General features: G+C 41.6%; 1 protein-coding gene across 2 annotated transcripts in view; it reads left to right on the top strand.

Annotated features, from left to right (window-relative positions):
• Nucleotides 1-24,200, top strand: part of nuak1b (NUAK family, SNF1-like kinase, 1b) — a 40,488-nt gene that overhangs the window by 10,900 nt on the left and 5,388 nt on the right. The window contains exons 1-5 of one of the 2 annotated variants that reach the window (XM_054776743.1): nucleotides 1,263-2,626; nucleotides 5,067-5,187; nucleotides 16,150-16,301; nucleotides 20,111-20,176; nucleotides 20,257-20,376. In XM_054776743.1, coding sequence (XP_054632718.1) covers nucleotides 2,582-2,626; nucleotides 5,067-5,187; nucleotides 16,150-16,301; nucleotides 20,111-20,176; nucleotides 20,257-20,376 — 504 coding nt within the window. In that variant the 5' untranslated portion in view covers nucleotides 1,263-2,581. Of the gene's footprint in view, nucleotides 1-1,262; nucleotides 2,627-5,066; nucleotides 5,188-16,149; nucleotides 16,302-20,110; nucleotides 20,177-20,256; nucleotides 20,377-24,200 lie in introns of those variants that run through there. The other variant, XM_054776741.1, reaches the window with a different exon arrangement.

Below are 24,200 nucleotides of genomic sequence, written 5' to 3'. Positions count from 1 at the left end.
TTTGAAAGCGATTTAAAATATCATAAAAATGTTCCACTGCGCTTTATTTTGATAAGCTTTGATAAGCTATTTTGATAAACTGGTGACATTCCAACCCCCCTTGACGACATATTTTCTCAAAAGCGACGAGCAACCAATCTATCAACCTTTTTTTCTGTCCTCTTTGGGGAGTTTCCCAGGATGGTGAAAGAACGTATTGTTCCGCATTTTGTGTTCTTACTGAGCATAAAATATTGAACTTATTTTATTTTTGATGAAATGATGGACAAGTTAGAATTAACAAACCAATAATCAAGTTAATTTGTAGTTCTCAATGTAATCGAGGTGTTTTTATGCACTTTTTTTTGCCTCTCCTACGAGGTTAGGCTCTTTTCCTACAGCATTTTACAACATAATATGCAAATGATGTGCAAATTAGACACTGACATCATCTAGCGACTTCTAGGACAGCCAGTAGCTACTTTCTTATTGAAAAGTTGGCCACAGTGTCGCTTTCCTGCCTTGCTGGCACTTGCGCATGTGACCAGGTACGTGACACGTCTTGTGTCTTATTGTTTCTTATTATCGGGAGAATGAACTATAGCCCGTAAAATGTGTGTTCACATTATTATAAAACATATTTTTATATATTTTTACTATTTTTGGCCATAGTCAACCACGAAACAGCCATCGTTTATTAATATTTTTGGAAAAAACGTGATATAGCGAGGGGCGACTGTATAAGTCACGCTGGACTACAAGTTGCATTGATTTGGAAATGTATTCCACAAGATTTAAGACCAACATCAGACATTTAATGTGGAAAGTTATTCAACTACATAATGGCACACACAACAACAGGCTGAATAGGTGTACGCTAGGCCGGTCACCATAACAAATCTTGCTGGACGATACTTGTCCTACAAATTATTGCCAATGAATGATAGAATTGTTAATGTTATTTTGAGACCATTTTTTCATTAAAGTCCTGATTAATATATGGCATCATAATGTGAGTACACTGTATCAAAACAATAAACATTCATTTCTCAAGAGTATTTTTGTAATCGGGAAAACAAACAACATAATTAAACAAACAAAAAAAGACCAAACACACCAATGACAAAAAAATGGACTCTATTTTAGCAAAAAAAGGCTTTATTTTTTTATTATTATTTTTTTTACTTTAAAAATTTAAAAAATATATATAAAAAATAAATGAATAAAAATAAAAAAAATAATAAAAAAAGTGAAAAAAATAAATAATAAAAAGTAAAAAAAAGGCTTTAAATTGCACCTAAAATTGAAAAAAATGCAACTTAAATCTCAGTGAATCCCGATATTCCTGATATTGAGTCCGTGTCGCTGTCGTTATTGTCAAAAAAAGAACTGAGACATAACCCGGAAATACCCTGAAATTGACACTGTGTGTCAATGCAGACGTCAGCTCGTTTGCATATACACTTCCTTGATTCGCTTGTAGCAACACTGTGTGGAATACGCTCTTTATGTTTAATGAGGTTGTCATGTTTTGTCGGAGTTTGGTCAAAGTACATGCAGCAAAATGCGGAATTAGCTGACCTTTTTTTTGTCATGTATTTCATTGTCTTTGTCACAGACTTTTTCATGTCACAAAATGACGATGCGCAAACAGGACGAAATTTACATCCGATGGTGTTTTATACACAACAGGCACCAAGAAAGCATTTGATCGTGTAACACACGACACACGCAGCTAGCAAGTAGTGAGTAACGCGCCTCTCCTCACTGGAACAAGTACCAACGCACCCAAGTGTTAATTGATTTATTAGGTTAATTGATTTATGGTGACAGGCCTAGTGTCCGCTATGTTATTGTAACACATGAACAGTTATTTAGCAACATAATGGCATTGAGGACATACCCGGGAGGCTAAATTAACATATCAAGTCAGCGAGTCCAACAAGCAAATTAGTGGTAAGCAAGTTCACCGAGCTCCCGATCTCATTCCACATCACTGTTGCTGTCACAAGCCTAGAGCGCCCTCTTGTGGCTGTCAACAGTAATGTTCGGTCCTTGGTTGGTGTCAGTCTCTATGAATGAACGTTTGCAAACATGTTCAATTACATCTACTGTGTATCAAAGTCGCACCTGTGAGTTTCAGGACCAGCCAAACTATGAAAACCAAGCGATTTATAGTCTACAAAATACGGGTACAGTACATGCTGCTGTGGGGAAAAAGCCGTTTTTTTGGTCTGCTTGTCTTTCATGTGTGTGTAATTTCAACAGTTTTCTTTTATGTGTGTTGTTTGAAAGTGTTGATGGAGACGGAAGAGAGAGAAAATGCCCTGTGCTTTATCTTATCAGTGGACTTTAAAAGGGCCCGTGCGTGGCGGTACACACACCGTACGTCATGTGTTGTTGGCTTCATACGTGAATAAGCACCGTGTACTTCACTGAACTCATCCCCCCCCCCGACTGCTGAACTTTGACCCCATCAGTGGCGTCTGTTGACACGAAAGCAAGATGAGTCAAGAGGAGAGGCGCCGCTCACACTGCAATTTACTCAGCCTCTTTGGAAGTGGGAAGGAGACATCTGTGAAGCGGGGGCGACCTGGCTGGCATGCGGGGGCCTTTCATGGAGGGCCGACAGACTGTATTTAAGCAGGTATGAGTCTGTGTTGGGCCCCCACCCATGTGAGATCAGAGATAGATGCACAGGAGGGGGTTTCCAGAGCTGTCCTTCTGGGGGCAGCTGACTCGGTTTTCAAGAATGTCATGTTCGGTTCTGGCCGCGGCAGTTTTTTTTTTTTAGTGGCCCGCACCATATTCAAAACATGTTTGTAGTCTAAATACTGTTTTCAACATTATTAAAGACTTGTATTATCCAATATAGCAGATATACAGTCATGAGAGAAAATAAGACCTACTGTATTAGACATAAATAAGAATCATAAACTCACACGTTAGCGGTTCTTGCAGCATACTTCATATACCCAATATACAGTAGTAGACAGATTACAGGTTCCCCCCCTGGGATTTTCTGAAGCTGTGGTGGTGGGCTGCTGCATTTGTAATTGATTTTTTATTATGACAAATAGCCATTTTTGATGACTTATTTATTGAACTTATTATTTTACATTATTCGACAACTAACAGAACCTGAACGGAGAACATTGCAAAATTTAGTTATGGCAAAGTTGCCGAGAGCACTTAAGTGAGTCTGAAATGTTAAGCCTCCTTTTGTTACCTATGACTATTAGTAAAAGAAATGTAAAAAACAGCTGTCATTTTATGAGAATTAAGTCAAAATTTGAAGAGAAAAGTTCTATTCTAACTAGAATTTTTTTTTTTTTTTACAATTTTACAAAAATAGACTTATCAGGAAAAATAATGTATTTAGTAGCACAGCGTTGAAATATTAAATATGATATTCTTATCATATTAAATCTTATAAAGTAATCATAGTATAAGAAAATCAAGTTTGGGGGAAATTAGGTTGGGGAAAAAGTTATCATATAATGGGAATAAAGTCATAATCATGAGGAAAAAAATTTACAAGAAGAAAGTTGAAATAGTTGAAACAAACAACTGTATAGTCAAAATAAAAAAAAAATGAAAAAATGAACTTGTAATGTTATCAGGAAAAATTGTGTGTTTTTAAATAGCATAGAGTGGAAATATTAAAGAAAAAATACGCAATTTACGCTACTTCTTAGATTATCTACAGTACATGCGTTGCTTTACAAAATATCATCCTTTCATTTTTCACCACGTGGCCCTCGCTTAGACACCCCTGGGTTAAGAGGAAGTCTTTTTACTACTTGCTCTGCTAGTCTAGTCTGTTTTGTCAAATGTGAACATGATCATCCCAGCCATGATGCGCACCAAACAAGCGGACCGAGACTGCTGAAGAAATGGGTCTCACTCCCCTTGCAAGTGAACTCTGGTGTGGTTGGGTTCACTCCAGTGTCAACCCCAGCCGCCATCCGTCTCTAGTGTCCCAACTCTAAAAGAACCACTATCCCTTCCTCTCGGAGACCGAGTCACCAACACGTTGATGTCTTGTCAGGTGCACGAAAGCCGAGACATATTTGTGGCCGTCATTTTTGCTGAAAACCAAATGCTATGAAAAGCAAGGTTAAGCACAGGCCTCTACTTTTGTTTTGTTTTGTCTCATAAAGAGAGAGAATTGTAACAACATAAGCAAAGAAGCAACAAATAAACTGTGAAATTCATCTTCTACCAAGGCCGCAACTGGCAACTCAAGATGCCTAGTAGGGGTGGGGAAAAATGCCCGCGACATGGATGCTTTTTAATCGATTCATAAATGCCAATAATCGATGCTGACGGTACAAAAACAAACAAAAAACAAAAAGACAGAAAGCGGAAGTGCCGCCAGGACAGTTTATGGTGGTGCACCTAAGTGTAAGATGCTACCAGAATGGCTGAGCGTAAACTCTGACCTGCACCCGCTGGATTTAAAGCGAGCGCCTGGAAGCACTTTGGTTTTCACGTAGTTGAAGGTGGAAGCTGGACAAGAGCCAGACAATATGCAAGCTTTGTCATACAAGCTTCAAATACTTTGGGAACACGACAATTATGAGAAACCACATAGCACGTTTCCACCCGAACCAGGAGGAAAACAGCCAGCTGGAGTTGCTGCCAACCAGAGAACCATCGAGCAGGTGATAACTAATTTTCCAGCCAACTGGGAAAAGTATTTCTGCTTGAAACACTTTTGTCGCGAAAGGTTTGTGGCTGTACTCGGTTGTTGAGAAGCGGGGCTTTCGTGCTTTGTTGCACCCTTTGCAACCGAGATACAACGTCCCATCGCAACATTATTTCACTGACACTGCAATCGTGGATAAGGGCAGTTTAGCTTGTTTGCTCATTGATAATATACTGACGTCTGAAAGCATTATTCTTGTATGTATTCTTGTATGAGGCTGTCTTGAAATTACATTGAGCCTTCCCAAACTCAGGAACTTGCAAGATTTGTGAGTTTGACAAACGACATTGATACTGGCAGAAAAAGTATGACACGCTAACACGTTGTGACCCATAAAGGATGAATGAAACGAATGAAACGAATCTTCTCCTCACAGGTGGCCATCAAGTCCATTCGAAAGGAGAAGATCAAGGACGAGCAGGACATGGTTCACATCCGCCGCGAGATCGAGATTATGTCGTCCCTCCGCCACCCGCACATCATCTCTATATACGAAGGTGAGCGTCTCAGCATCAGTTCAAACATACATGCAGGACTGGGTCGCAGCTCTAGGACTGTCCTGGAAAAAAAAAAAGATCCTGGATGTTATCCGTCTTTTCCTGCTGCGCCTGTAAAAATCTGGATGGCTTTAGACCGCGCCTGTGCGTGTGTGTGTGTGTGTGTGTGTGTGTCTGTGTGTGTGTGTGTGTGTGCGCATGTGTGCTCTGTTGAACGTATAAGAGGCTTGGCGTTCCGAGGGATTGCTTCTCCCACATCTAAGAGGTCTCATCTCTAGTTTTCTCCGGTCTTGATCTCCGGGCCAGACATCTGCTGACACTCAGAAGACAACAGCAGCTGGGAAGCAGACTGCACTTGTGAAAGTTGCACATGCGTCCTATATGTGTGTGTGTGTGTGTGTGTGTGTGTGTGTGTGTGTGTGTGTGTGTGTGTGTGTGTGTATCTTGACCTCTGTCACCGCGGGGCTGCATGCTGTCTGACTGCCATCCACCTGTAATGATGAGAGAGGAAAGATCTTAAGCCTTCCCTGGAGCAACATCAGCCTCCAGCTAGGCCAGGAATCAGCTCTTGAACTACCACGACCTCCAAGTCAGACTCATCCACATATTCACGCGTATATTGGAAAAATGCATTTCTTACTCACTCTCGGGTCCAAAAATAACATAACGTTTAAACTTCATCCAGGGGTGTCCAAAGTGTGGCCCGGGCGCCATTTGTGTCGGCAGTTTTTTGAGATAGTGTTTTTTGAGATCAAATAAACCACTAATGGTATGACAATACATAATCATAAATAATCATGCAACATTTCTTTTAATGTCATCTTTCGCACTGAACACTAAAGTTGGTGTTTGTGCCATGTACCTGTATTTTGTCCCAGGCAATTGGTACTGTCTGTCAAATGTTTGCAGCATTTCAGCATTTCAACTCTATGAAAGAGCAGCATTTCTTTTGCGATGACTTTCTGTGAACGCACACCATTTCGCGCCGTTCCGTTTGTGTTTTACCTTGGCGACCAAACGTCTCAGTGAGTGTTGACTGTCGGGACCAAGGCTTGAGGTGTCATTGGTTGGGTGGATATGTGTGACGTGGGCAGGTTTGTTCTGTTGCCTTTTATGTTGCTACCGCTTTCGAATAAATTCTGCTTGTTCGTGTTCATTAGCATTCCCACACGGGGGCTGTGGCATTTGACTTGGCAAGCATCTTTTTTCCCTCCTAACTTCTACTACGTTGCTCCTCAAGAAGCTCCACTCTTTTGCTGTGTGTGTATGCTAGCGGCGCCCCCCCCCCCCCCCCCCAATAGAGTCAAAGCAACTGGATGACTGACAAGAGGTCTCACTCAGTTCGCCGATGTTCTGTGACGCGTCTTGCTGCTGAACCAATGCACAGAGTGAACTCTCGTCCTGCCTGTTTTGAGGCAAGAGACATGGCAATATACGGAGGCCGGCAAACTCATCCAGTTCATTAACTGAATTATTACCGTGAGACCGTTTTTCTCTGAATGAGAACGCTTGTCACGTTTTCATCTGAAAGGGATCTCGAAACTGAAAAACATATAAAGTATTGAGTTTTACATACCTGTGTTTTTGTGGACATGACCTCAATGTGTACATTTGTAATTTGGCATCACCTTTTGTACGTGTTTTTTTTTTTTTTTTTTTTTTCGAAACAGAGCACAATTAATGGCAAGTGTAAAAGACTGAACAATCCCTATTGAATTCTTGCAACATATTGCTTGCACTCCATCATCCCTCATAATGTGGTCTTGGCCCAGACGCAGGCAGTATAAGTCACGACCAGGCAGTTCCACTTGATTTGTTGCTCTTGACTATTTTTACGCCTGTGTCAACACACAGCAACAGCTGCCCTGGCACAATGGCGGACGATTGTGTGCCAGCTGGAAAAAAAACGGTCCAACCCAGGGGTGTTCAACGTGCGGCTATGGGGCCATTTGCAGCGTGTGGCTGTTTTTTTTTTATCGGCCTGCGGCACATTCTAACAACAAACTATTATAAAAATCAACAGCAAAAATGGCAAAACCAGCAGTAATTAAATATTAAAGACATCAAATCTGTAATCTAACCAGAAAAAGTCGTAATTTTAACAAGAACAATGTCGTCATATTATGAGCAAAATGAACATAGTACATTTTACTACCATGATGTTGAAATATTACAGAAAAAAATCTTTATTTCTTTAAAAGTTGTAATATTAGGAGAAACGAACATAATATTATGAGAACAAAATACAAATATCGTGGAAAAATTATATGATTTTAGATGCATGGAGTCGAGATATTTAAAAGTCGTGACATTATAGGCAAAGCAAGGCAAGTTTATTTCTAGAGCGCATTTCGTACACAAGGTAATTCAACGTGCTTTACAGAAAAGAAAGGTAAAATCACTTCATAAAACATTAAATCATTCTACAATCATTGCATCAAATTCCATAAGTCATTCCATAAAACAAAACCAAAAAAATGTAATGAATTAAATTTGAAGAGTGCAGATAAAGTTGTCATTTTTGGAAAATTAGGTTGGGGAAAATTTATATTATTATGGGAATAAATTCAAAATATTATGGAAAAATAATGCGATTTTAGTCTAATTTAAATATTAAAGAAAAAATATGCTATTTTTTGTAAAAAAAAACAACAAATTGATTAAAATTTACAAGAAATTGACCAGAAAAAAGCTGAAATACTTGGAAGAAAAAAAACAGCAGCAGAAAAGGAAATAAACAGCTGTAATATTCTGACAATAAGTCAAAATATTGAGAGAAAAAAGGAAAGAAAGTCGCAATTTAATGAAAATAAACTCATAATATTATCAGTAAAAGTAGTCGCGTTTAAATATTAAAGAAAAAATATGTTATTTTTTTTTAAGTTACGATATGATAACAAACAAACAAAACAAAATAAAGTCGTCATTTTTGGAAAATTTGGTTGGGGAAAAAGCTGTAGCATTATGGGAATAAAGTGGAAAATATAAAAAATGTAAGACTATTTTAGAAGAATTAATTGAATTTAATGAAAATATTGTATATTTTAAATATGCAGTTTTTAAATGAAACTTTTTACTATCAAAAAAATGTACAAAAATATAAAAAAATACAAACCTGAAAAAGACTTTGGAGTGGCCAGTAGTCAGTGACCTGAATCCTATTGAGATGCTGTGGCATGACCTTAAAAAGGCGCTTCATGCTGGAAAAGCCTCCAATGTGGCTGAATGACAACAATTCTCCAAAGATGAGTGGGCCAAAATTCCTCCACAGCGTGTAAGAGACTCATTGCAAGTTATCACAAACGCTTGATTGCAGTTGTTGCTGCTAAGGGCGGCCCATACAGTTATTAGGTTTAGGGGGAAATCACTTTTTCACACAGGGACATGTAGATTTGGATTTTTTTCTCCCTTAATAATAAAACGTTTCATTTAAAAATTGAACACCTCTGACCTAACTGCTGTCCTTTTGCTGCGTCTCAAAGGCGACAGGTTGTTATCAGTGCAGGACCGTACACCCCAGCAGGGTTTACCCTGGGAAGGTGCCAGCATGTCAGTCTCCAGTGCAAAGTATGCGTGTGCACGTGCAAGCGTGAGCAGACCGCTTAGAACGTGGCGAGCACTGTCGTGGCCTCCGCCCTTTCCAACAACTCCTACTTGTGTGAAGCAAAGCAGAAGCGGATATGTGTGTGTGTGTGTGTGTGTGTGTGTGAGATGAAACGTAGTTTTACCACTCCCTTTTTGCGTTAACATCCTGCATCCATCAGCGTGCTTTGAAAAGTGCATTTTTCTTCTACCTTGGTGCAACCCTTCCCGCCTTTAAAACAAACCCCTTAAAGCTGCATAGTGCTGGAAATGCACAGAATTGCGACATGAAACTCCAACTGTTTGTAATCTGATGGTGCTTGGAGATTTTAATTGGAACTTTAAACGGCAGAAAATACGAACGAAAAGAAAAGCATGAAATGTGCTACACTTTTTACAGGAATTTTAAATAAGTCTGAGGGATTACGCTATGTGATGCTCAAGTGCTAACATTACATTTTACCAGCGACATCGTCCTGGAAAAGCAACTTACAGCTCCCACCTCTGTAGCTGACGTGATGGACAGTTGGCAGAGACCCAGGCTTTATTGAAGATGTGTAGCGAAGCCTGCCATGATAGGCAAACACACAAGGCGGGCACATTTAGCTAGGGTCGCGTCCATGAGGAAGGACGTTTTTCCTTTTGTGACGTCATGAAAAACTTGAAAAGCGGTTGCAGTGCCTCTTCTCTCAAAAGTGAAGCCAACAAGTCGACTCTTATCACCTTTAATGCTCATAATCTTTTCATAATATTTTGGCTTCACTCCCACACTACTATAAAACTTTTCCCCAACCACATTTTCCAATAAGTACAACTTTTTTTGCTTTGTTTGTTTCTCATAATATCACGACTTTGATCAAATAAGGTATTTTTTCTGTAATATTTCAACTCTATGTGACTAAAATGGTGTTTTAAAAATAATACTATGATATAATGAGTCTATTGTTATAAAATTGTGACTTTTTTCAATAGAACTCGACTCTTTTCTCATAGTACAATATTTTAAATTTATTCTCGTAAAATTACAGACGTTTTTTCCATTTCTGCAGTTGTGGTCTTTTTAAATTTCCCATCTATGTTTCTTGTAAATTTTCTCTTTTTTTCTAATTATGGCTTTATTCCCATAATATACCTTTTGCCCCATCCTAATTCAGCAAAAATGACATCTTTTTTGTTTTGCTTGTTTATCATATCATAACTTTAAAAAAATGATTTCATATTTAAACTCTATGCGACTACTTGTACTCGTAATATTACGAGTTTATTGTCATTAAATTGCAACTTTTTCCTTTTTTCTCTTAATATTTGGACTTTATTCTCATAAAATTACAGCTGTTTATTTCCTTTTCTGCCATTTTTTTTAAATTTTCCATGTATTTCACCTTTTTTCTTGTCAATTTTATTCCCATAACTTTTTCTGCGACCTCATTTGTAGAATATTACAAGTTTATTTGTTGTTTTGTTTTTTTTTTCATAAAATTTCAACTTAAAAAATAAAGATTTATTTTTTTCTCAATATTTTGACAGGCCAAAAAAAACAACAAAAAACCTAGCAGCTCGCCGCCAATGGCCTCCGGGCCACACTTTGGACACCACTGTGTTATGACATAGCAACAATGTAACGTGACTCCACCAATCAAAGTGTGTGTTAGGTGTGCTCTTGCCCACACAGTCCATGATCAGTGTGTGTCTATTAGGTCCACAATAGGTGCTAATCAGTCTGACCTGCGAACAAAAGCCCAAAGTTGAGTGATGGTTTAGCGAGGCAGCAACCTGACAACATAGACTTATGTAAGCCAGGAGGAGGAGGCGGAAGGGTCAAAGGTAAATGGAAGTGCAAGCTGAGAATTTGCTTGCAGGTCAGCGTGCATGTCAGGCCAGGTCACACGGCCCCGTCCGCCAATCAGACGCTCCGATCTCTTAACCCGGCCTCCCCAAAATCCAGTGTGTGACTTCCAAGGCGTCCAGACAGTCACAATCAGGGGGCATTAGCATCACTCAGCAACTGTGTGTTTTTGCAGAGGATTATATCTTTAAAAGGACCCCAGGAAAGACGGGGGAAGGCGAGGAGGGTGTGGAAAGCAGAGGCCCTGTGGGAAAATCTAGGCCCAGAATGTGGAGCAACATGTTGTTATCGTCTTGGTCCTATAAACTTGCTTTTTGGTGCTTGAAGCCATTTGATTCATGACAAATAGTCATGTATTGACTAGTACGTACAGTATAGAGCGGAACCTCGGTTAGCATCATTAATTCGCTCCAGGAGGGCCGACACTAACCAAAACGGATGCTAACCCGATCAATTTTTCCCATAAGAAATAATGTAAATCCAGTAAATCTCAAAAATGTTAACACAAAACACATTTTTATAGTTTTACAATTATAAAGACGTTAATCTTGACGTGTCTGTTCCCAAAGACACAATGTGACAGCGAGATTAACATCTTCCTCTTCAACACAATCTTTCTGTTTTGCCGTGAGTTGATTCTTGAATTCAGTCGTGTTTCTCACCTCAGTAACCCAAAATGGAGCCAAAGAAATTTGCAAGTGGCAGCATTTGGATAACGAAGGCGAGCAACACCATTGAATTCAAGAAATAACTCATGCAAAACAGGGAGGCGGTGTTAAGGAGGATGGTGTTGATCTCGCTGCCACATTGGGTCTTTGGGAACAGTCACATCTGCAATGAAGGTAAAAGTAACCTTAAATGTTTCTTAAAAAGTAAAGTCACATTAAATGTATCCTTTTTGGTCTTTTATATACATTTAGAAATGTTTTGTGTTAACATTTTTTTGAGTCGACCGCTGATGACATCATAGACCACCGACGTAGCTGACTTCTGGTTCCAGTTAGCACGCCAAAGCATTTTGTTAGCACGCTAAAGATGCTGGCAAGGACGTACCTTAAGAACGCAGTTGGACTCATGCAATGTAAACACAACAAGCCCCATATTGTACTCTAGCCGGGAAATGTATGCAAACCAAGGCAAAATTTTGGCATACACGTTTGACCGAAAAACACGCTAAACGTGGTTCCACTGTACAGTCGAACCTCTCAGGTCCAACACAATCAGTTCCAGGAACCAGGACGAACACATATTGCCATCAGAAACACCAGCAAAACACGCTTTTCCAACACCCCAGTTTCTGTATGATTCGCTTTTTGCCAACAAAGTTTGTCCCAGTTTTTGTCCACTGTCTCAGTTTTCCCACAATATTGTGCGTAACAAACTAGTCCGTTTGCCCTGTACTGTATTATTCCGCATTTTATTATAATTATTTTTTTAAATGTATTTTGTGTTAACATTTTTTTGGTGTCTGGAACAGATTACTGTAATTGGATTTACATGATTTTCTATTGAAAAATTTGCTTTGGTTTTTGCACGTTTCAGGTTTTGTCGGGTATTTTGGAAATAATTAATCATGTTTATTGTCATACAGGCGCCAAAACGTAATAATACAGTGGAACCTCGGTTTGCCTAGTGTGTTTTTCAGTCCATGTAAAACATTTACGGCAAAATTTTTCGGTTAGTGTACAATATGCTGCACATCTCGTTGTGTTATTAATACTGCGCAAGTCCCACTGTTTTTGTAATGTGTTTTTTTTTTTTTAATCACAAAATGTCCTTGTTAGCAGCTTGCTAAGACATGGAAACAGGAAGCAAAAGTCAATTCCTTCTATCTGTGAAGTCAAAAGTGGTTGACTTTGTAATTTTTTGCTAACTAACACAGCTATGCCAAAACGCTCAAAAATGTTAACACAAAAGCTGTTTTTACAGTTTTACATTTATACTTTTACATGCATGAAACAATTCCAAATGTATTTAAATGACGAGTGAAAGGGATAAAAGGACATTTAAGATGACTTTTACCTTCATTGAAGACGTGATTGTTGCCGAATGACGCAAAAATCAGCTAGCCGACCGATGGCTATCTAATCAGTGGCTAACATTTCGCAGTCCCCCCACTGTTGGGATGTTTTAAAGCCCAAAATTTTGGTAACATTATACGACGTATATTTATGTCTCAAATGTTGTTTGTTACAAATCACCAATAACACAAAATAGGTGTAACTGTATTAAGCGCTTATTCTTTTGTTTTTGCTACTTTACATTCAAGCTATCTTAGCGGTTAGCTATTCCTCTTCCTCTAGAGATACCGTAGTACCTCGCATAACATAAACCTCCTTTTACGTAAATTCCACTGAACATAAAGAATTGATGTAAAGTTTTTGCATCGTATTACGTAAGAAATTCCATATAACGTAAAGCGTCAAGTCGGTGCAAGTTCAGAAATTCGATTTGAATTGCTCGCGCGACAGAGAGAGGGAAACATTTTCCATGACTAACAAGAGTACACTTGGTGACGCCTTCTGACGCTTCACGCGCTCATTGGCTGATTATCGGGGCACCGCCTACGCTCTCATCTCATTGGCTGACTTATGCAGCGCGTACGTGAGTTTGTGTGAGAGACAGGCTTCTCCCTTCAACCTCCTTCCTCATCGTAGTCGCCCTTAAACTAGTTGATTGTTTTTGTTTATCATTTTTATTCATTTACAGTAATCTTATTTATTACCTTTTTTATATTGGAATGTTACTCTACTATGTTTATGCTAACGTTTTCTTATATTTTCCCACCATATTTGAATATTTTGAAGGGCCAAAGGTGTGAGTTTGGGAAGATCTTGGAACGGATTAGGCTATTTACATGTATTTTACGCTTCGTATAACATAAAAACCCTATAACATGAAGGTTCTCGGAACGGATTATTATGTTGTAGGGGCGTCTACTGTACTTGCGAGAAATGTAACATGTAAGCCGTCTGCTCTGTGTGTTTTTGAGCCGTGACTTACCGGCGCCTCCACGGCCTTATTGTCCAATCCTTGGGATCCTATTGGACGAGCAGCCTCGGTGTGCTCCTAGTGGAATGTGGGAGTGAGTTGAGAAATGTGGTGACATTGACGTTGATGTGCGATGTGTCGAGGGCATCTCTTGACACAACGGTGGACCGCCGCCTCGTGCAGAACTCCCTCCAGTCCCCCGGCGAGTGTCTTGTTTTTGCTGGCCAGCGGCCTCTCGGAGGAGTGGGCCTGATGGATTTAGCAGTCCCTCCCTGCTTTGTTGGAGAGGAGTCAGCAGACACATGAGGCGGGGTTCTGAAGTGTAGTGTTGTGCATCCAAAGGGGTGTTGGTCCACAATGTCCATTTGTCGTCCCATCTCATTCGTTTGTAGTGTTTTTAGGGGTGTAACGGTACGCCATAGTCAAGGTTTTAATAAGACATATAAGGCACAAATAAGAGCTGGGCTCCTGTGTGTTGCTGTGAATGTGTTCCGGTGCAAGGGTAGTTGAGTTGGGGTGGCGGACAGGAAGTGATGACGTGTGTTCAGAGTTGAGTTTTAGCATGGCCCGGCTTGATCATTCAAACCTGCAATAAAAGCCTGTTGTTCCGGCTGTCGGTTTAGTTAAAAAAAAATTGGGAGCAATGTGAAATTTCCTAAATAAGGCAATTTTATTAACATTCAAACAAGGTACACGGTGACACACACATAAAACACACTCATACATAAAAACACAGTGCCGTCATAAGGCCTTGTGCAACCCTCAGACACAGAGTACATCTTTGTTCCGCAGCTTTTTGCAGTCAAGTCGCCTGGCACTTGTGAACTTTGCTAGCACTGTCAGTAACACCAGTGCTAACGCTAGCTCTTGCCATCTCCTCTGGCTGGACACTGCCAGTTATCCCAGATTCCACAGATATTTTGTACGCCCTTATTTTGTTTTCACAATTTAGACAAGATGTTGCAAACAGTGCTCTTATTTTGAAGACCGGAAGTGTGTTGTGTGTGTGTGTGTGTGTGTGTTGTTGTCTGTTGATGGTTAAGACAAGCTGGGTGAAAGAATAAACGTGTGTCTCGTCCTTATTTTGCAGAACAGAAATTTGACTTTAACAAGCACTAAAACACAACACGCTCATACAACCTGAGTTGCACTAGCACTAGCACTAGCACTAGCACTAGCATGCTCTGCTAAACTAATCTAACCCAGCAAGCTTCCAGTCATGTTCCGTAAGAGAGGACTTTTGAAGCTTTTTCGCCAGCTTTCGGCCGTGTTTCAGCCTGCCGTATCCACGTGTTTAATTCGGGAAGGGGCGGTTAGTGTTTGTGGCGAGATTCCGTCAAGATTGAGCGGTCCGCTGGGGAAACGCTTTCCCACACAAACGTTCCGTCCCCTCACGATGACGGCGTTTCATTAAAATTGTGTCAATTTCAGTGAAGTTCCGCGTTTAACAATAGATTCCGTCTTTATCGGCCAATCCCATGATTCCATTGACGTGGAAATCAAAGGGCCCAAGAAAGGGTTGGAATCGGTACTCCCTTTTATTTTTTCTAAGCGCATATGCAAGCGAAATGCTTGCACTGCACAGCCCCATGCTTGTGTGTCTCACCCAACATTACAGTAACATGACTGGCACCTAGTGACCAGTGTACAGTACTACATATTATCACAATGTCTTTGAATGCATCTTCTGAATGCCTTACATCTTAATTGTACTTCATTTAGCCATTCCCATATGGAAACGATAAATAATACATTTAATAAATAAATAAATCATACATTTGATCAAGTTTGAAACTTGTATGTAATGCATCAGACAGTGAAACCAGGTGTAAGGTCCTTAGTAAATATTATAGTAATATATATCAGTTGTATGAAAAAAATACAAAAGTGGCCATTTTCAAGAGTTAATCACATAAGCCTTATGTGATGCACAATATATGAAACATTTTTTTAAAATGTTTTTTCTATTTCTTTTCCATATGGGTTTTTTCCCTTGAAAATGCTTAATTTGGCAAAAAAAAAATTGGTAACATTTCCTTAAATATGCCTATTTTTGGACTAATAATAGGCCATATTCAGCAATGAAACGGCATGATTTACTGTATTAACTCATTCAATACCAAAGACGTATTTAGATGTATTTTATGGTTTTAGCGCGAGAGGCAAAAAGAGTTGATGACGCAACACACTAAAATGTCACAGTTGTAAGCCATAAAAACGGCCACAAGGTGGCAGAAGTGCCTTTTGATAGGCGCTCGGCATGGATCTTTCGCATGTAAAAGCACACTTGACAGCAAGGAGGAAGTGGAAGAGCATGGAGGAGGGTAGCATGCAGAAGGTTACGCATTGTAGGGTAATTTTAACACATGCACACACCCACACACACACACACACACACACACATGGTTTACTTCCCAAATGTGAAAATTAGAAATTGTTCATGGTGTTGTTTTTATATATTGTGCTATATTTGTGTTTATAGCCATAGAACACGCTGTGATCGTGTGTGTTGTTTTTTCTGTGTGTGTCTTATCACGCCGCAGTGTTTGAGAACAAGGACAAGATTGTCATCGTCATGGAGTACGCCAGCAAGGGCGAGCTGTACGACTACATCAGCGAGCGGCGCCGCCTGAGCGAGCGGGAGACGCGACACTTCTTCAGGCAGATAGTCTCGGCTGTGCACCATTGCCATAAGGTAAGAAAACCCCACACACTCCTTAATTGGCTTTGCTCGCACGCATCCGGACGCGCTTTTCAGGCTATTGTAACATTCACCATGCGCCTCCGCCGTTCATCGGCCAGCTTTTGCAGCGTTTGCTTGTCTTGGCTCGCCGGCACTACAGTCATCTGTTTCTGAGTGAAGATAGAACTCAGGCCAGTTTAATTCAGGCTTAGGCTTTGAGGCCCACCCCCCCTGCATTCATTCTGTCCTCATCTGACACACTAGTGGGTGTCCCAGCAAAGTAGGGATCTCTCCAGAGGATTTGGCTCCAGACACGCCCATGTCAACCCTTATCACAGCCTTTTTTACGAAGACATCCTGCTAAATAATTGTATTCTTACAATTATCCGCTTGTGCCTTTTACACAGAACTGGGTAATGCCAGAAACAGTATGCTCTTTCACACAGCAAACTGGCCTCCCGCAGATGATGTATAAGTGGCGTTCCCTTTCACATAGGCAGTGTCTCACCGATCTAATACGACGTCTGAAGGCTCTCAGTGCCTTTTATACAGAACAATGACACAGAAAAGGTGGGAAAATGCCAGCCATAGCGACACAGTATCCCATAGTCCATAAAATTAGATTACCGCCGTCTGTTGTCAGACTGCGGCAATCGCTTTCAGCACAATTCCACACCATTGTCCCACCGTTTTGGCATTCCCTTTCACACAAGAGCTGCCTGGACAACGGTATTCTACAATTCCAGGATACAGCATTGTGAAGTAACCCCTGACACTCACTTCTTCCACCCTGTTATGTTGAAACAGGCGTCTGCTAGGGCTCTGATCTTTTCTACAATGATGAAAAACAGCCGGGATATAAATAATGCCCAGCCAACCCCACCCCGCCTTTTTATAAACACTACAAATTGTCAATTTTCCACCTTTTTGTCGGTCATTTCAGAGCCAGAAGGCAGAAAAAAGCCAGGAAAAAAGTGACAGTAGCTTTTAAGTGTTGGATGTCTGCCCCGTATTCCATGTCGGTGCATTTCATGCAGAGCAGCAAGTAAATTTTCTGCCTTTGTAGGTGAGAACTGTAAGATTCTCTGCAAGGCTGACAAAAAGGCAGAAAACGTGACAATTATTTCAACACAGCAGTGGGAGATGTGATTCTTTGCACTGCACACCTCTATCCCAACATTCCCTTTCACACAAGCGCTGTCCAGGCTCTGTTACGGCTCTGCCGCATGTGAAAGGCAAGATGAAGTCAGGGGAAATTAACGACAATTGCTTTCAACACAAGAAAAGTGGGTGTCAGGTGGTAAACATCACGCTGTGGTCCCAGCATCGCGGAATACCCTTATATGCAGGCGGCGTCCCGCCTCTGTTCCAGCTCTGGCACCACCCTCAAATGTGGAAATCTGTGTCCAGCCGTGTGAAAGGGGATCGCGACAAGAAAATGTTGTGTCAATTCCTTTTATCAGACCGGTAATACGGAAGAATAAGAATAAGCTTTCGACGGCAGTATCAAGGGGCCTTAATAATTCCCATCGGGTCCCTGAGGCTTGTTTGGACAGGCTTCCCTGTTGACACGCCTCTCCTCAGATGGAGATGAAGGTGATGTCATAGCCCTCAGATAGGAGAGTCCCTCACAAAGAATGATCAGTCAGCCTTAATCTAAAAGTGGGCGGGGCAGCATGACTCACTGCCACAACAAGCCAGCAAGCTAAATCCAAATGAAGCTCCCTTTGCCGAGCCGTGGGAGACGCCGTGCGGGGAGAGTGACTTAAAGACAGTTTTTTTGTTGTTGCTGCTTGAATCCCAAAATGTTGTGGAAACATCACTCATGCAGGCTGGAAATGACAGGCCGGTGTAATTGAGACAAATGGGAATGGAGTGAGAAGGGAAGCCACAGCAGATGTCAACATGGAGACACGAAACAATGAAAGAGCGTACAAACAAACGACAAGCTAATTTAAAACCATCTCAGTTTTACTTTTCAGTATTGTTTTGGCATATTTGTATATATTTTTTTGTTTTGTAGAAAGGTTTAAAAAGGGCTACATATTTAAAGACAAAGCTTTTTGTCATTATCACGTCAACATTTCAGCTTTTTCTCGTTACGTTACGCCTGCTGCAATGATGCTGTGTGATTTAACGTTTTGGAAATGAAAAACTTTTAGTTTTGATTGAAAAAATTGATCAATTTGAATTTTCCAATTAAAATGGAATTTAAATTTCAGTTCAGCTTCTTGTGGTGGCTAGTGGTTAGCATGTTGGCCACACTGTCAATGGTTGTTTGTCTATATGTGCCCTGCCATTGGCTGGCGACCAGTCCAGGGTGTACCCCGCCTCTCGCCCGAAGTCAGCTGGGATAGGCTCCAGCATGCCCGCGACCCTCATGAGGAGAAGCGGCATAGAAAATGGATGGATGGAATTCAGCTTCTTCACGTTGCATTATACGTGTTGCTATACTTTCCCCATGCCTGCTGTTGTTCTGTTTAATTTAAATTTTGAAAAATGTAAAATATGGGATTTTTACTTAAAAAGTTAAAATTTGTACATTTAAAATTAAACGTGGTAAATAAAATAATTAGAATACACATTTAAAAAATGCTAAATAGTCTTTTTTTATTTTATTGAAGAAAACAGAAAGTTGATAAATTTGAATTAAAAAAATGTAATGTAATTTAAATGTAAATTATTTTGTCTTTTTTAATTTAAATTTCTTAATATTTACAGTTTAAATGTTACGCTTTTCGTTTCTACAACGTGACGCGAGCCAGTAAGACATGAGCCACAGGCTGCAAATGGCCCCCGGGCCGCTCTAGGTCATAGAAAGCAGCCAAGCACACACACACGTGTGACAATTTCAAGCTAAAACTTTAAAAATGGGAGTCTCTGCATAAATGTGCATAAACATGGACAACTCTTAATAGGCAGCGCTAATGAATTAGTGGCGGACCGCTGCAAATAAATGTCGTCCCTCGCTACATCTTGGTTCGAACATCAGTCCCTCACGCCATCATGGTTTTTCAAAAAATAATGAATTAATAAATGGTTGCTGTTTGGTGGTTGACTATGCCCCATTATTAGTACTAAAATACTGTTGATACATACTGTAACATTGCATTGCATTATTTCACACTGCTTGGTGTCAGCCACGGCGCGATAGAGTGAAAAGAAGTTCTCCTCCCATTCATTGTGGAAGTGGTGCATTTTTGGCTTCTTAATTTGTCCTTCTTACCCACTCCGTTTGAAACCCTGTATACATTTTTAATAAATAAATTGGAGGCTGACTAGTTAGCTCGCTATCATGCTACGCTTAAAGCCGTAACCGTCTCTTGTGTCCCTGCAGTGATCCCGTAGCCTTGAGCATTTGCAGTGTGGTGTAAACAAAGAATAATCGGAGTGGAAAGGTGACTGTAGGGGTGTTATTTCATGTCTACAGGGTTCTAATAATGATTTAAAAAAAGAAAGAAAGTCATAAACAGGTTTTCTATGCTATAGCTATGGAAATATTCCATTTAATGATAATGAACCCGACGTGGCAGAAATTCACTCATCTTGGTCGGGTCTGGAACAACGTAACCGCCACAAACGAGGGATGACTATATACGGGACACGCTGATTTCAGTCATTTGCATACCTGTAAAATACAGTCTTTTGCCCTTCTTTCCCAGTGCCCTCCCATTTTAATAGTTTGCTGTATTTTTACTTTCATGCCGATGTAGAAGGATTTCCATTATTTTTTTTATTTTGCGGAAAATGTTCCTTCTTTTCAAATGCTCGTGTTGACAGGTAGTCAAGTGTTGATCATTCATGTGTGCATTTGCTTTCAGAATGGTGTGGTCCACAGGGATCTGAAACTGGAAAATGTGCTACTGGATGAAAACTGTAATATTAAGGTAACGGAATAGGGCTTAAAATAAAAAAAGTACATCATCTTAGGAGTTTGTGACAAATGAAGGTCCTCAATCTCTCCCAGATTGCTGACTTCGGCCTGTCCAACCTGTACCACAAAGACAAGCTTCTGCAAACCTTCTGCGGCAGCCCGCTCTACGCTTCACCAGAGATTGTCAACGGGAGGCCGTACCGCGGGCCAGAGGTGAGCGTCCGGTAGCGCAAAGTTTGTTTGCAAACTGTCTGCAGATAAAGTCATCATCATTGTTCTGCTCTGAGTGCTTCATGCCTTTGTTGGACTTTTTGTCACACTCACCATCACACGGCCTCTGCACAAAAACATCGTCTGAGCTTTATTTGCACTTCTTTGATGGGATTAGTCCAAAAGGTCTCTTTTGCAAACCCATCCCTCCCTCTTTTTAAAATATCTGGCTCCTTTGATGTGAGAGAATGGGGGATAGATGTTGCTCACCTTCCCTTTTGTCTAATTGGATTGCAGCCTCAAAGACCGCTCGCGGTCACATGTTGAAAATGCCTCTTAACGGCTGCTTTTGTAATACGAGGTCGTCTCTCAACCTGATAGCAGCTGAATAGACGTCAACACATTTCCAGGACATTTCAAACATTCAGGCTACATTTCGGTTCAGCATTCAAATTGCTTGACCTAGTTACGATGCCTCATTCTGTCGCAACTGTCCCCCACATCAGATCTTCAGCTAAGGTTTTTGTGCCATTTATACTATGTAAGATTTTGTGTAACCGTGGCGACGTTGTTGACGAGTTCATTGGAAAACAGGCCACTTGATTAGGAACCCCCCCGCCCCCCTTTCAGCCCATACAGTGCAAAGAACCCCGACGACAAGTGTTCTATCACTGTAGATAGAACACTCCCAGTAGGTCTCCATGAGTTCTATTTATACCTTGTCGCAACATTTTGTGTAACCATGGCGGCGTCATTGAACGCCAATCAGCTCCGCCAAACATGTCTGCCGTGTGGGACTTACCTGCCGTTGTGGGAGTGATTTGCACCCTGCGCGACAAATGTCTCGCCGCGGTGGCGCGTTAAAAACCTTTAGTTTGGGGGGCAGGGTATGGTGAGTTTTTGAAGCTCGCCATGTGATCATGAAGCCGTGTGCGCGTGGCAGTCGGAGGTCTAAGGCGGATAGCCAGAAAAGTGGTTGGATTCGTCAGACTGGATGACCGGCCGTTGGCGGCTGTGGGGGAAACCGGGTTTGTGTGCTGTTTGCTCTCGTGTTGAAATTCTCCTTAAAGACGGCGTCTGATCCTCTGACCAATGATTTAAAAAAAGTAAGTCAAATATGGTTTTGTCTAAATGTTATGCTCCCCCTTTCGTATCATATCGCCCAGGGGTCACCAACGTGGTGCCCGTGGGCACCAGGGATCCCCCTGGACCACATGAGGCGCCTGCAAGCCTACTTTTCATTCAGGTTTTCATTTCATAATGTCAGAACACTACAAAGAAATGAATTGTGAAATACAGAATGTGAGTTGTGGATACCAGCGTTTTGTTAATGCATATTTGCTTTGTTTGGGTTGAAATAAGCTGTGAAAATAAATGTTACAGGTGGCTTGGGCATCTGGTCAGGATGCCTCCCGGACGCCTCCCTGGGGAGGTGTTCAGGGCAAGTCCGACCGGTGGAAGGCCTCGGGGAAGACCCAGGACACGTTGGAGAGACTATGTTTCCCAACTGGCCTGGGAATGCCTCAGGATCTGCCGGGAGGAGCTGGACGAAGTGGCTGGGGAGAGGAAAATCTGGGCCCCGTCCTGCTTAGGCTGATCTCGGATAAGCGGTAGAAGATGGATGGATGGAATAAATGTTACAAAAATTAGTAGCGCTTGTCAATTTTAATTTTGTAAAAAAAAAAAAAAAACGTTGGTGACCCCTGATATAGCCAATAGTATCGGTATGGTATCGGTAATCGGTATCAGCAGCATAAAACCCTGATCGGAGCGTCCCTAATATTTATATTTGGTAACATTCTGTCACCATGGTGACGTAATTGACGACCAAACTTGAAAACGGCCACATTATTAGGAACCCACCCTTCAGGTTTCTTGTAATCCACATCGTCAAAGTGCACTGCTTGCTAGCTCAAGTATTGCACAAGCGCAGGCATACGTGAATGCGGTTATTTGATGACAGTTATCAGTGTTAACCAAAGTTATCAATGACAACCGCCACCTTGCATAATAGAAATAAACAGTGTGACTACAGATAATGCCAAACGGCAGTAGTGCAGGGTGGCGTTATGACGTGATGTGTTTTCCAACCAAACCACTCGGCGTAATTCACTATCATTTCTGAGAGAGTGCTAAAAAAAAACACAGCGGTTCGATTGTAATCAAAAATTACACATCCACGGTTGGTCTGAGGCCACAAATTACAGCAAGAGAAAATACAATGGGACAATACAGTGTTCCCTCGAATGTCCTCACCGGCAGACCAATGGTGACGGGAGCGCTGTGATGCATTCTTCGTGTGCGTCTCGAGCCTTGGAAGGACGAACACAAGTTTCTTAACTGGTCTTATCAGATGAGTCAGAGCCTCCAAACCCTCCATTCTGAAACTCCACCACCCACCACCAACACTAACCAGATGCAACACTCACATCCATTTAGCTTCTCTGTCACACATTTCTAATCAGGGAATGGCCGCCAGTCCCCAGGAGCCAGGAAATCACATCTTGGCCATCTCTGCTGGGATCATTGCCCCATGTCGCTGCGCCTCGTCATGCCCCCAGACACCGGCCCTTATGTAACCGCTTACTTAGAAAGCCACATTGCATCAGCTTGGTGGTCAAAAGCTCCTTGCTTCTCTTCTGCCTGACGGAGCACAAGAGGCAGAGGGAAAGGACTTATCCGGATGGAAAGGAGACATTTCCCACCGGAGCGCTTTGTCAGTAGTTGCCGCAAAAGACGTGCCGGTGAGGCGGCGCAGAGTTGCGGGCCTCTTCCATCCGACAAAGTGCTCTCGGCAAAGTGATTTGAGTGCTTATTAATGTCAACGTAATCTCCAAGGAATGGCTCAAGCGTCCGTTCTGACGCTAGGCAGAGCTGAGTTCTTTCCACAACATTTATTTTAACGCCATGAGTCATTAATCACGTGTGAACTGCTAAGTCCCCGTTGCATAACATAACATTCCAAAGCTTCCTCATTGTTATGTACAGTGGATCCCTGGATGTTTCCTACCTGGGTAGAGCCGTCCTACCTAGTCGTTGAGCATGAATCGAAGAAGCGAAACGTCTTCTAAGACAACTTGAACAGTCCGATTGTGATCAATTTAATGCCCCGAGAATTCTTTCTATAAAGTGAATCGGCTTGATATTTACACCCTTACTCACACAAACCAACAGGACCTTATCAACCCAAATGCCTATCTCACTCACGGTCCAACCAAAAATAGTATTGTTTGGCATGTATAGGCTTCTGATACCCGCATTGTTTGTGTGCAGTCGCGTTGTGTGTTCCACCTGTGTACTTGTGTTATTCTGCGTTGCACCGTGACCCTCTTGTTGGTTTGTCCATCCATCTTCCTCCGCTTATCCAAGGTCAGGTCACAGGGGCAGCGGTCTAAGAAGAGAAGCCCAAACCTCCCTCTCCCCGCCTGCTCCTGCCTGCTATCCCGAGGTGTTCCCAGGTCAGTTGAGAGGCGTAGCCTCTCCAACGTGTCCTGGGTCCTCCCGAAGGCCACCTACTCGGTCAAACCTGCCCTGAACACCTTCCCAGGGAGGTATCCTGACCAGATGCCCGAGCACCTCATTTGGCTCCTCTCGACGCGGAAGAGCATCAAGTCTCTCCCGGATGACAGTGCTTTTCACCCTGTCTCTAAGGGAGACCCCAGCCACCCTACGGAGGAAACTCATTTCAGCCGCTTGTACCTGCGATCTTGTTCTTTGGGTCACTACCCAAAGCTGTTTTCATTTTTTTATGCACATCTCATTTAGTAACCCCCATTAAAAAGGGCAGATCTACTGTACGTATCAACAAAAATGGGAAGGACTTTGAC

Source organism: Dunckerocampus dactyliophorus, chromosome 5, assembly GCF_027744805.1.
Source record: "Dunckerocampus dactyliophorus isolate RoL2022-P2 chromosome 5, RoL_Ddac_1.1, whole genome shotgun sequence".
Classification (NCBI taxonomy): Eukaryota; Metazoa; Chordata; class Actinopteri; order Syngnathiformes; family Syngnathidae; genus Dunckerocampus; species Dunckerocampus dactyliophorus.
Note: the sequence above shows the minus strand (reverse complement) of the source record. Positions and strands in the feature narration are given on the sequence as shown.